General features: G+C 40.7%; 2 protein-coding genes across 5 annotated transcripts in view; one reads left to right on the forward strand and one right to left on the reverse strand.

Moving 5' to 3' along the window:
• Nucleotides 1-593: 593 nt before the first annotated feature.
• LOC143274937 (serine/threonine-protein phosphatase PP1-gamma catalytic subunit B-like) lies at nt 594-12079 on the reverse strand. 2 transcript variants are annotated; one of them, XR_013053328.1, is made up of 8 exons: nt 11920-12079; nt 9986-10117; nt 9068-9298; nt 8203-8307; nt 7356-7579; nt 6657-6791; nt 3969-5698; nt 594-3919 (listed from the first exon to the last, which is right to left on the reverse strand). XR_013053328.1 is itself a non-coding variant. In XM_076578941.1 (7 exons), exons 1-7 carry the CDS (start codon nt 11972-11974, stop codon nt 5597-5599), a joined length of 984 nt encoding a protein of 327 aa, XP_076435056.1. In that variant the 5' UTR covers nt 11975-12079; the 3' UTR covers nt 594-5596. The 2 variants fall into 2 exon arrangements, 1 of the variants encoding a protein (XP_076435056.1); XM_076578941.1 differs by having other exon boundaries at nt 594-5698.
• A 249-nt stretch (nt 12080-12328) lies between these two features.
• Nucleotides 12329-13497, forward strand: part of LOC143302367 (uncharacterized) — a 59684-nt gene continuing 58515 nt past the window's right edge. For all 3 annotated transcript variants that reach the window (XM_076617019.1, XM_076617017.1, XM_076617018.1), the window contains exon 1: nt 12329-12509. In XM_076617019.1, the coding sequence (XP_076473134.1) occupies nt 12491-12509 (19 nt within the window). In that variant the 5' untranslated portion in view covers nt 12329-12490. The remainder of the gene's footprint in view (nt 12510-13497) is intronic.

Raw genomic sequence — 13497 nt, forward strand, 5'->3', positions numbered from 1 at the left:
TGACGCATGCACACATATGAAGGATACAAACCTAAAATTATGAATCTGTGAGTGCGAACGTTAGAAATCTATCAAAACCTTTATGAAACAAAGTTCTTTCTGCGCTATTCATCTCTAAAGAGAGCTACCCAATCATTTTGTCTGCACATGCAACTCCCAACATAACTGCTGTACTGTTTCTAAAACCTGGATTATTAAATGAAATCCAAAGCCTTGTTCCCTCCTACCTGATTTTTTTTTCCTTTTAATCTGGATGCTGTTTGAGAAAAGCAGCAGAATTTTTACTCCATGTTGTTTACTGTTATCAAGAACTTTTTTTTTAACCTAGCAGTTATACAGTAATAATACATTAATTAGCCATTTGTGCTTGTTGCTAAACCCGAGCAAGTTTGTTCCTGAGATTCTTCATCATTTAGACGAAACTGTGCCAACTAAAATTGCGCACTTCATGACTTTTAACACTGATGTTTAACGCACATACAAATGAAAGACAGCAGCATTTCAAACCAAGTAAGCAAAATCTGCACAGACACTGTAACATGCATACACAGGCTACACTCCCAAGCAAAACGATCAAAAGAGCACACAAGAAGTACAAAAAATCAATTGATTTAATCATCAGTTCTGTAAGATCACAATAAAATTCTCTGTAAAAGGTCCTTGCTGGACCAATGCACCATTCACGTGTACAATCCAAGATTATTTGCATACAATCTACATGCAAACGAATGCATGTGAGCAGATGTGTACACCTGCTCACCTGAAAACAGGTGACTGCGCCTGTGAGCGTGGTTGCACAAACATAAAAGCAAAACTTATTTTCTCATTTTTCACATCTTGCAGCTAGCTCTTACCAATGAAAGCTTTACACTAAAAGTCCCAATGTCACTCATTTACTGTTTAGAAGGGTGGGTGGGTGAGAAGATGAAGAATGATTTTTTTTTTTTTTCATATATTGTATTGTACTGTATGACAAGCTTCCTCACAGTCCCATGCTGGTTCTGTTAAACACAGTATCTGATGCTTCCATTTTCATCCTTGCACAACTATTAACTTTGCATTCACCACGAAGCTAGTCATGTCCTTTTTGGTAATTTCACTTCTGACCAGTCTGTTTCATCGTCCTCTCCCTCCCATTCTTTTTCTTCCGTAGGTTTTCTAATTATACATGTTTCAGATCTATTTCCCCAACCTCTAACAACTTAAATTAATATTCGTTTTTTTTCTTCTTTTTTTATTCCATAACCATTTCTAAATGACATTTTCTGGATTTAATCTTCTGGTGTTGAACAGCTGACATGTAACAAACATTATACACTTCAGATGAAGGATATCCTTCCTAGTCGAATGGACAAGCAATGACCTGAGGGTTTAAATACTTTTTGTCTACCCCTAAGTCTGGGGAAACTTACCAAGAAGATGTCAGGCCTTTAATAAGCATATATTTCTAGCACTCAGTGGAAAAAGATACAAAAATACATACATAAAAGCTTTCATGGAATATGACAGCATGTTATTCTCAGCAGCAAGCGAATCAAAATTTCCAATGACACAACTGACACAACCCCCTCTTTTGGAGGCCTTCAGAACACATGACACCACTGTTGCTCACAAAGTCTCAACTCTTTGAAAAATAACAAATACTGAATCTACAGACACCACCACCACTTTGCGTTAATCCCTGCAAATAAAACTTAATAGTGCGAGTCGCAAAGAAAGTAGTTCTTGCAACCTAGGAAATGCTCAGACATAGCAACATATGGACTTCAAGCCCATCTCAACAGAAACTGGGCTTTCAAATATAACTGGGCTTTGAATATCTGATGGATCCAATTCTTCTGTCACTGGGGAAAAAAAATCTAAACAACTAAACTCCTCACAATCCCATGCCTGGACATCAGGTTGAGTGGAAAGCATCTACACCTCCTACCTGTGTAGAACTGTGAAGGGTGTTACTGTACATGGCGACATCGACACAGACTGACCTCGCCCTCAACACATCACACACCACAGCTTCCACAGTCTGCGGCACTCACAACATGAAGTCAGTCTGTCAGTCAAAAAGCACTGTGCAAGGATCTGAAGCTGGTAAGCATTAATTACATGAGCAAAGCTTTAAGAAAAAACTATAAATAAAAAAGCCAACACCCTTTCTCATACGCCTGCATTCATGCAAGAAAACACACACATACACAAACACACACACAAACACCAATCAGAAAGCAGAGCATCAGAAATAACTTAAGTCCCACAAAATCACCAAAGGCAGCATCCAGGAAAGCAAGGTAGTGCCCTCAGAGGTGAACCACGTCTTATTCACTGTACAGAGCAGGGCAGAGCTACACGTCAGACATGGAACACAGCTGTAATAGTCTGCTGAGAAACGGTTCAGCACAAGATATCACAGAGCAAAATGGCACAATGGTTAACACAATTCCATGGTCAGAACCAATTTTTCCTGTCTCTACACATCACCAACAGTGGCTGATGTTCTGATGCTGTGTGCTTTCTCCTGGGTTTCTTAACTAAGACATTCACACTCAATCATAAAAGCTGAAATTAAAAAAAATTTAAATCACACATCATCCACATGGCCGTCATAAAAACAGCCCCAATAAAAACATGCTGCTTTAAAATAAGAGATTTTTTTTTAAGTTTCCACATTTGAACTGAACAACTGACAGCCTGGAACCAGAATCCTTTGTTCTACAACAATGATAACTCAGTTTTGCATCACCTCAATAAAAGAAGAACTGTGTTTAAAAAATTGTAATGATAAAAATTCAGGTTGCTGATCACCATTAAAAAATCTGATGGCAAGAGCACAACAACACAAGAACAAAATCTTTCCATACTGTAATTCATCCAGCTGTTGTTTTGAGGTGGTTTTTTTGTGTTTTTGTAATCATGTTTGGCATTCATTCCTTCTTTCTTTCCGTTCAACCATTTTTGCTTGCAGATTCCAAGCAACTCCTCATTATCCAAACACTAAAGACAAACTGATGAGGAACTTTAATCTCCATCTTCCTGTCCACAAGGACCTAGGGTGGCTTGCATGAGTGAACTTAGCAGCACTAAGTTTGCTTCAAGTTAAGAATGTTCCTAACTTCACAGTAAATTCCATATAGTTAGGAACATTCTTAACTTGAAGCAAACTTAGTGCTCCCAAACATCGCCCCATGCAAGCCAGCCCCTATCCCCTGCTGTCAAGTGTCCAGAAACTAAAGAGCCGTATGCAACCTGCTCACACACGCAACACAATCACAATGAAACAATGCCTTATACACACACACACTTTTCTGTCTGAGTTACTGGGCGTTTTTTTTGTAGTCGCTTTTTATTGTTGAAGGACAGCATGAATTGCAACACTTATTTCAGCATCATATTTCTGTACAGCTAGCATGGCCCTAAGCTGTTCCCAGATGAAGAACATACTTTTCAAATGATTATTTCAGAAAATAAATCAAAATTGTAGAAATCACTTCTGTAGATTAAGACCCAACTACTGGATACAACAAGAACAAAACAAAAAACAAAAACCCACACAGGCTTAAATGTAATCAAAGGCACTGAGCCGGATTTTCATGGAATCAACCACCTCAATTTTCTTCTAATTTTCTTGAAAGTCAGTTGCATCATGGCCACTTCATCGAACACAAAAAACAAAAAAGCAAAAAAAAAAACACAAAAAAACATTCTTTAAATTAAAAAAAAACCCTTGCCGACAACTGACAATGTAACCAGTACCAGGCACAGTGAAAAGACACAAAGGAGAGCTGTGCAGCTGACAGAAGCACAGTGTTACAGTTACACACCACTACACACAGTTTGAAGAGAGTGTGTATGGCACAGGACCAGTTACAGACCACCACACACAGTTTGAAGAGAGTGTGTATGGCACAGGACCAGTTACAGACCACTACACACAGTTTGAAGAGAGAGTATATGGCACAGGACCAGTTACAGACCACCACACACAGTTTGAAGAGAGTGTGTATGGCACAGGACCAGTTACAGACCACCACACAGTTTGAAGAGAGAGTATATGGCACAGGACCAGTTACAGACCACCACACACAGTTTGAAGAGAGTGTGTATGGCACAGGACCAGTTACAGACCACCACACACACAGTTTGAAGAGAGTGTGTATGGCACAGGACCAGTTACAGACCACCACACACACAGTTTGAAGAGAGTGTGTATGGTACAGGACCAGTTACACACCACTACACACAGTTTGAAGCGAGTGTGTATAGCACAGGACCAGTTACAGACCACCACACACACAGTTTGAAGAGAGAGTGTATGACACAGGACCAGTTACAGACCACTACACACAGTTTGAAGAGAGTGTGTATGGCACAGGAGCAGTCAGACTACCACACACAGTTTGAAGAGAGTCTATGGCACAGGACCAGAGGACAAATAACCCCTGTCAGCACCTGGCCCACAAGGATTGAGAGAGGCACTACTGTGAAGCAGTCACATCCAATGCAGAACAATGAGAGCTCTCAGCATTTCACAAGGTATTTACCACGCTTCAAATGCACATTCTGGTTTGCCTGAGAGCTTTCTTGCAGTGTAGGCTTCTGCTGCTCATAGCAAGAGCTTTTTTTTTTCTGATCAGACCACATGGGTCTGACCCACTAAAGATATCCCCAAGCTCCCTACGTAACCCTTATGATCATTCCCACCCACCAACCCCTTCTGTCAAAATACAAATATTGAAACAAATCTATCTTATCCCCCTCTGACTACGGGGTAAACACTGACATGTAAACACTGCATCTGATGCTTTCAGATAAAACTTTCAGCAACTTAATCCCCCTCCCCCTCATAAACAACTGACAAATAAACAAATGGAGCGATTCTTTCGCATTTTAACCATCTCATAACTCCCACCCTGCCTCCCCCCCCACCCCCCGGTCCCCTTTTTGACCCAATAAATCCAACAAATGAACAATAATGCTGCACTTCATAGCGCCTGCTCTCATCACCAAATGCATCCGAATGGACTGAAGTTGTTCTGTCCCAACACGCCTTCTCTCTCTTCCCTCTGTAAATGCTGCCGTTTGCTTCCACCCAAACCCCCTCTCTCTTTCCCCATGTCAATATTGCTGTTTGCCTCGCCCCCCACCCCCACCCCCCTCTCTCTCTCTCTCTTCCCCCTGTAAATGTTTCTACTTGCTTCCCTCCACCTTCTCTCTTCCCCCTGTAAATGCTGCTGTTTGCCTCCACCCATCTCTCTCTCTCTTCCCCCTGTAAACGTTTGTTTGCCTCCCCCCATATCTCTCTTCTCCCTGTAAATGCTGCTGTTTCACTCCCCCCCCCCCTACCCATCCCCCCGGATTCAGCGTGTCTCTCATCCCCCTTCAGCAGGCAACCACATCATGTGGCCAACATCACTGCTTCTTTGCTTCTGTCCCACTTGGCATCCACCTGGGAACATCAATGTCCAGCACACACACACACACACACACACACAATGCACTCTATCACCCATACACACACACAATGCAATCTCACACACACACACACACACACACACACACTTTCACGCCTGCCGTCAGTGATGCTAGCTCCACGGCGCCCCGTTTACTTCCCCTTCGCTTTGCTGTTGCCCCGGGGTGGGGTGACGGGTCGGCCCTGGTTCAGACCTCCGTACGGGAACTTCTTCTTGTCCGCCGGCTTCAGGATCTGGACAGGCACGCACAGTCCACATCACACACAATCCAAATCACGCATAATCCTCACTACGCACAATCCACATCATACACAATCCTCACGATGAACAATCCTCTCTACACACAATCCACATCATGCACAATCCCCACTACGCACAATCCCCACTACACACACACACACACACGCACACACACGCACAAAGACATTAAACAATAGAAATGATTAAAGTACATAAAACACCCTGTTGTTGATAACCACCTCATAGAATAATAACTGACTGATAAAACACACGAACAGAAAATTGCTCAGTTTGTAATACATAAGTTAATACACTACCTTCCCTCCAACAGTTACACACTGTTAATTTAGAATAAATCACTCCCTATGGCCCATGTACAAAACAAACAAAAAATCCTCCAGAGTGCATCACTCCCAAGAATTTGTATTTGTATTTCTTTTGTATCACAACATATTTCTCTGTGTGAAATTCGGGCTGCTCTCCACAGGGAGAGCACGTCACTACACTACAGCGCCACCCTTTTTTTTCTGTATTTTTTCCTGCGTGCAGTTTTATTTGTTTTTCCTATCCAACAGAAACAGTGTATGATACTCAGCCATGTCCAACTTTGACCATCAGAACAGCAGAGGACACAATTGCTGTCCTGACTACCTGGGCAAGAATTTGATCATAGTGGAAAGTGGCTTGCACAAGATACATCCCCACTCTCTCAGCCCTCTTCAAGAAGGCTTCAAGACAGCCAGTGCTGAGATAGTCCCCAAAGGCCAACTAGCCCCCAACGCTGCAGCACTAAGAGCCAGTACAAGTGTCATAGTCCTTCACGAAAGACTAAGCTGTACAAAGAATTCTCATTATAATTGGTGGAGAAACCATTGATCAAACAGCTCTCTCTGCTGACCAAACTGTAAGATGCTGACAACCTCTGATAAAAGCAAGCAGTTAGAAACTGACCTGGAAGGAGCACATGAGGGTCTCATCCACAGACATCATGGCCCCAGCGTTGTCAAACTCCCCACAGTAGTTTGGGGCCGAGAACAGGGTGACCAGCTGGCGCTTTGCAAAGAACTCGTAGCCATCTTCCACCACCTGTCATAAAAAAAAAAGAAAAAAAAAAAACACCAGTCAGTAATCAATGTTTCTCACTATGACTACTGCCACAACCTGGGTTTTACTGCAACCTACTGTTTGTTCCATCATTTCCTGTGTATCAACTGTAATGTGTTAAATAACCAATTTTTATGTTGTTATCCATGCATGTATGTACCATACGGGTGTGAGTGTGTCTTCTACAATGTGTGTGTGTGTGTGTGTGTGTGTGTCTATGTCTGTATTGTCTGTCTGTGTGCAAATGTCTTTGTGTGTGTGTGGGTGGGGGCTGGGTGGGTGGGGTCTGTGTCTGTGTTTGTGTGTGTCTGTGCATGTGTGCCTCTCTGATGTACGTAATTACAAGAAGGCAGACAGAAGAAAAAAAACTTTTAAAGCAAATTGAAGAAAAAAACCAAAGCTTTAAAACCAAGTCATAATCTTTTGAATGCTGAGAGGTACAAAAAGGGCCTGTTGATTTTCTGATGACCAGTCAGTCAAAGACAACTATTGAATTCTATGACCCCTCCCCCGTCTCCCATGTGACATCCACCACAGCCACAGCACCTGATGAGCCCGACAGATGAGGTCAAGGTCATGTTTGTGCAGGAACTTGGCCACCACCTCCGCGCCAAAGGTGAAGGACACGCCGCGGTCGTTCTCCCCCCAACCCATAGTCTCCTTGTCGGGGTCTGACCACAGCAAGTCACACAGCAGGCCCTGGTCTGGCACGTCAGTGGGGCGCATGATTCGCCGGATCTGCTCCATCGACTGAAGGTCGGGGCTCAAACCTGGACACAACAAAACACAACACAAACATGGTATGGCGTGGTGTGGTGGCCTAAGTGGTAACCTATCCAAACAGGACGCTACAGACTCTGAGCACGCAGGATCATATCCCTCTCTCCACAGTATCTTATCCCCCTGCACTAGACATTGAGGAGTGGTCTGGATGTTAGTCATTTGGATGAGATGATAAACCCAGGTTCTGTATGCAGCATGCACTTAGCACAGGTTGAAAGAAACCACGGCAACAAAAGGCTTGTCCCTGGCAAAATTCTGCAGAAAAATCCACTTTGGTAGGAAAGCAAACTGGGAAACATAACTGCCAATTCAAATGAGGGCAACAACTTGGTAGTGTCTACAAACTTACTGGCAAAAAATAAAAGAAGTGACCTTTCCAAGACCTAAGAGGTTGTATACTGTTACGTTGTGCCCTGTTTTTTACTGTGCTGTGTGCAAGAGTATGCATATGCATGACTTCACACAGATTTATCTAAACATGTTTTTGAATGTATAACTTTTGTTTCCTTTTCAAAAACAAAATTTAGTTACAGCAGGAGTTTCCAACACCCCCCCCAAAAAAAGTTAACAGTCTGTCCCACAGGCTATTTCACTACATGTGACAACTCACCTCCATGGCAGCAGAAGATTTTCTCATCAATGATGGCTGCTATTGGTAAGCAATTGAAGCAGTCTGTGAAGGTTTTCCAAAGTTTAATGTTGTAGCGGCGTTTACCTGTCAAATGACAATGACGAATGTGCATGAAACACTGAAAGTAAACGGTTGGTTGTCATTTTATTGTTGTTGTTTTTTTAAACAAATGATAGTAAGCACTCATCAGATCAGCAAATTAATTATAATAATAAATAATAGTAACAATAATATAATATCTTTTATTTTTCACAAATTCAGAAAAGGAAGCATTGTATTGACCAATCATGACTGAATCTGCTTGATTTTTAGGTTTCTGAGAGCAAATACACAGTGCCTGTTTTCCAACATTCAAATAAACACCATTTGTTTTACATCAGTAAGATACAATCACACACTTTGAAGACCTGAACAGAATCATGGCTGCCATGAAAACAAAAAATTGTCATCATCAGTAACTCACTCATAATACATTATCAATAAATATACATTTCATATATAAAACTAACAGAGCCATATAAACATAAATAAAAACAATGTGATTTTTTTTTCACATAAAATTGTAAGCACACAATGAAGTATATTTATATCTACACCATTCACATATGTCATACATTCCACTGACCCACCAGAATACACTCATGACTGCCACAGAGCCATAAAGGATGAAGATAATTATTTTTAGGTATATTTGAGAACGTTTTAAAAACACAAACCATTGTACATTACAGGTAAAAAGTAACAAAAACAAAACAAAACAAAAAACCCAGACACTCACATTCATCATAGAAGCCATAGATTCTAAAAAACAAAACAAAAACATAAAAAATACACAGACACTCACATTCATCATAGAAGCCATAGATTCTGTTGATGCTGGCACACTCATGGTTGCCGCGGAGGAGGAAGAAATTCTCGGGGTACTTGATCTTGTAGGCTAGCAGCAGACAGATGGTCTCCAGGGACTGTTTGCCCCGATCCACGTAGTCCCCCAGGAACAGGTAGTTGCTCTCTGGGGGAAACCCGCCATACTCAAACAACCTCAACAGGTCGTAGTACTGACCGTGTATGTCTCCTGCCAAAAACAGCAATGAAATTGAACACAACATTTCTGATTGATTTCAAGTACCACCACAGCACATACATAACTAGTCTGTCACATGTTACAAAAATATACAGCTATTAATGGGGAAGAATAACATGTCACCGCCATCAGTGTACATTAGAATCATGAATAGTTAAAAAGCACATCTGTAAAACATTTTTCTTCACTTCTATAAAACTCAACTGCTCATCCATGTCTTAATACTGACCACAAATATTCAAACAAAAACTATTTAGATTAAACTAAGTATCTCCTATCTGGCATCAATCATAGTCACTTCACACATGTCAGTATTAAGTAAGAATGAAAATAATCTTTTTTTCGTTCAGTCAGTAACAAAGATTGTACAAGATGCCAGTGTGACAATTAAACTGAAGGAAAGGGAACCAGCTTCACAATGACAGTTTGGTTGTTTTTTTTACACTGTAACTTGTTCATTATACAATATCAACACACACAAAAAAGAAAGAAAAAAGTAACTTGATAAACAAAACTGTGAGTGACTGGTGAGGCAATTCCCAATGTTCCTTTCTAAATTTTTTTAAAAATGGACAATGTATTCTGCAGTCAATCACTATGAGTTTAAATCTTTTGCAACAAACAGCAGATCTGACACTTTATTCATATTTTATCAGGAGTGGGTAACAACCAACATACCACAGATCTTGAGGGGAGCTTCCAACTCCAGAAGGATTGGCTGGCTGAGGAAAATTTCTCGGGTCTTCAAACAAAGGCCCCTGATCTCTACTTCTGTCAGCTGCACATTCTTTCCTGGTCTTGAACCACGCACTGTAATGGAGAAAGTATTTGTACCTTCCATTTGCACATCGTCAAAACAAAAAACATAAAAACACATATATACATGCACACACACACAGCTGGAACTGTGCTGGTGGGTGATCCCCTGTGGAACACTTCATTTGCAGGGGTGGTCAAGACTTGACACTGCCAAATAAAGGTCCTTTTTTTTAGGAATTATGATAGAATTAGTGCTTCTTCCTGCAGTAGTGACAGACAAAAAAGAACAAGAAATGACTGTGGTCACAAAATGGAAGGAGCACCAAAACAGCGTAACAAAAAGAATATGTGCATGCATGTGTGCGTGTGTGTAAGATCCCGCATTTGGAATCTATTTTGTGATTATATGCCTGTAAAGTCTGAAGACACTTACAAAGTTAGATTGTATGGCAATTTTAATATACCTCATCACAGTCAAATTTTATCCACAAGCAGAAATCCTGTCATGAGGGGGAAAAAAACATACTTGGTCAACAGTGAAGGTCAAATAATGAAGTACGTCAAAACACTGTACATTTTATTGGATTTTTGAGAGAGAGGGATGTGTGTGTGTATGAGAGAGAGAGAGAGAGAGAGAGAGAGAGAGAGAGAGTATGTGTGTGTATAAGAGAGAGAGAGAGAGAGAGAGATTGTTAGCTTGGAAAACCCTCTCAAAAAATGGTGGGGAGCCATGCATAAAGTCAGAAGGGTTTCATATCATAAAAGGCAGACACTGTTTCTGCTTTGTTATCTAATGATGATCTTACAATACAGTCAATAGCTAAATTTGTTGTTGAAGCATGGAGAATAAGATGTAGCCTTACTATTCAGAACAATACCAGAGTAAATGAGGCAGATAACAATGTATAATGTCTATTATCTTGTATTCAGGCTGTAAGCCAGATAATAAGGTAGACATTGAACCATATCACTAATAGAATGGATGGTCGAATTCTGGTGTTTTTTGGGGGGTGCGGGGTGTTTTTTTTTAATAAAGTTTTTGCTATGGGTGTTGTATTTCAATGAAAGCCGTTTTGTTTTTCTTTGTTTCCCTGTTTTGTTTTGTTTTGATGGATTAAGCAGTGTGTTGTATTGTACTTGTGGTGACATAAGAAATAACCCTTATCACCCCTTTGTTAATAGACCTATGCAGGTAATGACAATAAAATATCAAAGTGTCAAAAGCGTCTTTTCTCTTCTTTTTTGTCCCCCCCCCCCCCCCCCTCCCCCCCGTCTGTATTATGAAACTTGTCCAGCTCAGATCTAACCATCTATTCATATCGGAAGGACTCTTTCCTTCTGTCAGAACGCAAAACTAGGTCATCAATGACGTCATTACATGCAAACAAATCGCCATTGCTGAAGCAAAACTGCAACTTCAAAACATTACATTTTTCATAAGAAAAACATGGTATGACACGAGTTTTTTTCTATCTTTTAACTCACGATAGAATTGTTCGGTTTAAAAACAATTACTATGTGGAAAAAATACATTAAATGACGCGCACAGTGAGTCATTTTGTAATCATAACAAAATATCAGTGAACAGGTATTCGTGCATCTATTCATTTATCATGACAAACACTGTGACGCTGACACGACATGATATGGGTCGAAAGTACAATTTGGTTACTAATTACGTTAGCGTATTAACGGTACAGTGAACCAACAGAACGACATCAAAATGTAAAGAACAAACAACGCTAATACACACACTGAATGCTGCAATGCATCGTTTGGAAAGTCGGTTGTTCACCGAAGTTCCCCGTTCATACTAAAAAATGTTTTGATCTGGATGATTACATTTCACTAACCTTCCAAAAGTCTTGCAATGATGCTGTCTATGTTGAGCTTATCTGAATCAGCCATCTTCTAACACTCGATCAGCACTACACTACTCTCCGAACACTGCTAACAACAGTTTCTTCCTAACTGCTGCACAGAGGTAAAATCAGTGGGCACAGCTGACAGGATACTTTCATGTGTTGAGAAGCGTATTAATTTTTATTAAGTGTCAGATTCTCTAGTTGGAATATGAATGAATCCCAAAGACCAGCCATTTATTTGAAATGGGAATTTCTTGACATCAAATCTACTGGATATACATAGCTTAGATCACAAAAATATCAAAAAGTGAGTAGAAAACAAAATAGTTCTGCGCGGATGTATAAATGCTCTAGTGTAGATGGGCGGAAGTGTTAAATAGAAAACCGAAAGAGTTCATAGGTGCTTTCACAGTTGTTTTTTTTAAACATTATTTCTAAAATAAATGTAGGCTGCACGGGAAACGCACTTAGTCCATGCTGCATGACTTCAGCATGAAATCTTTTGTTACACATCGCTGGTGTAAACTGTCAAGTTGAGAAGAAGGAAGTTTTGGACGGAATGGTCATAAAGCGACGAGGTGCGTTCTGAGCCGCCATGTTTGTTTATCCCAGTTACGTTTGCAAATGAAGCTTTTAGTAGTGTCTTCAAGATATATGTAATGTATCTATGCAAGCACAGTTGGAGGGTGTACTCAAACACTGGGGTTGTTTGTAATTACATTGCAACTTGTTGTTCCGTGCCAGTCGTTTGTGTTTTGTTTTTCCTAGAAAACAAGTCCAACTTCTTTAATTCCATGGCAACTGTGTAAACAAAGTTTCATGGCTTCCATGTGTCCATTGTTTTTGTTCCAGATGAAGACACCACCACCACCCATCACATTATTCTCTCTCTCTCTCTCTCTCTCTCTCTCTCTCTCTCTCTCTGTCTGTCTGTCTCTCTCTCTCTCTCTCTCTCTCTCTCTCTCTCTCTCTCTCTCTCTCTCTCTCTCATTTTATTAAATATTGTGTAGTGTAGACCCTATTCAGGGCGGGGACTGGATGTAAAAAAGCACACCAGTGCTTATCTATTATCCTCGAAATAAAGAATTGTTTTGTCTTGTCTTGTTTCTCACCCTCCCTCCCTCTCTCTGTCATGTGTGTGTGTGTGTGTGTGACACAAAGCTCTTTTCTGCTCCCAGCCATCACTATTCAAGATCAAGATGTCCCTACCCTGTCAACTTGTGCAATTTCACATGGCTGAAATGAAGTCATGAATATCACGAGCTAATCTTTCAGAGGCACAAACTTCACTTGTAGGCTGGAAATCATTGTACAAACCTCCACCCACCCACCCTACACACACACACACACACACACACACACACACACACCTTCCCCTTATGATGCCAGGGGTCTTTAAGTATGAATGGTATCAACCCTGCCTCCTGGAAATTCTGTGCTAGAAATGCCCTCTTTTCTGTTGCTGTCTTTATTTCTACCTTTTTTTTTTCCTTACTTCTCAGTTCATTCCTCATTTTGTTTTGTGTTTCCTTGCCTTTTTCATTTGTGATGGCATGTTGAGAAGAA

The sequence above is a fragment of the Babylonia areolata genome, chromosome 29 (assembly GCF_041734735.1).
Source record: "Babylonia areolata isolate BAREFJ2019XMU chromosome 29, ASM4173473v1, whole genome shotgun sequence".
Taxonomy (NCBI): Eukaryota; Metazoa; Mollusca; class Gastropoda; order Neogastropoda; family Buccinidae; genus Babylonia; species Babylonia areolata.

Excerpts from the sequence above, each read along its gene's own strand:
- LOC143274937 (XM_076578941.1), bottom strand. The coding sequence starts at position 11,974 with ATGGCTGATTCAGATAAGCTCAACATAGACAGCATCATTGCAAGACTT. Across the intron at positions 7,580-8,202 it reads AATCTTCTGCTGCCATGGAG|GTTTGAGCCCCGACCTTCAG; the intron begins GTGAGTTGTCAC and ends TGTTGTGTCCAG. Across the intron at positions 6,792-7,355 it reads TCATCTGTCGGGCTCATCAG|GTGGTGGAAGATGGCTACGA; the intron begins GTGCTGTGGCTG and ends TTTTTATGACAG.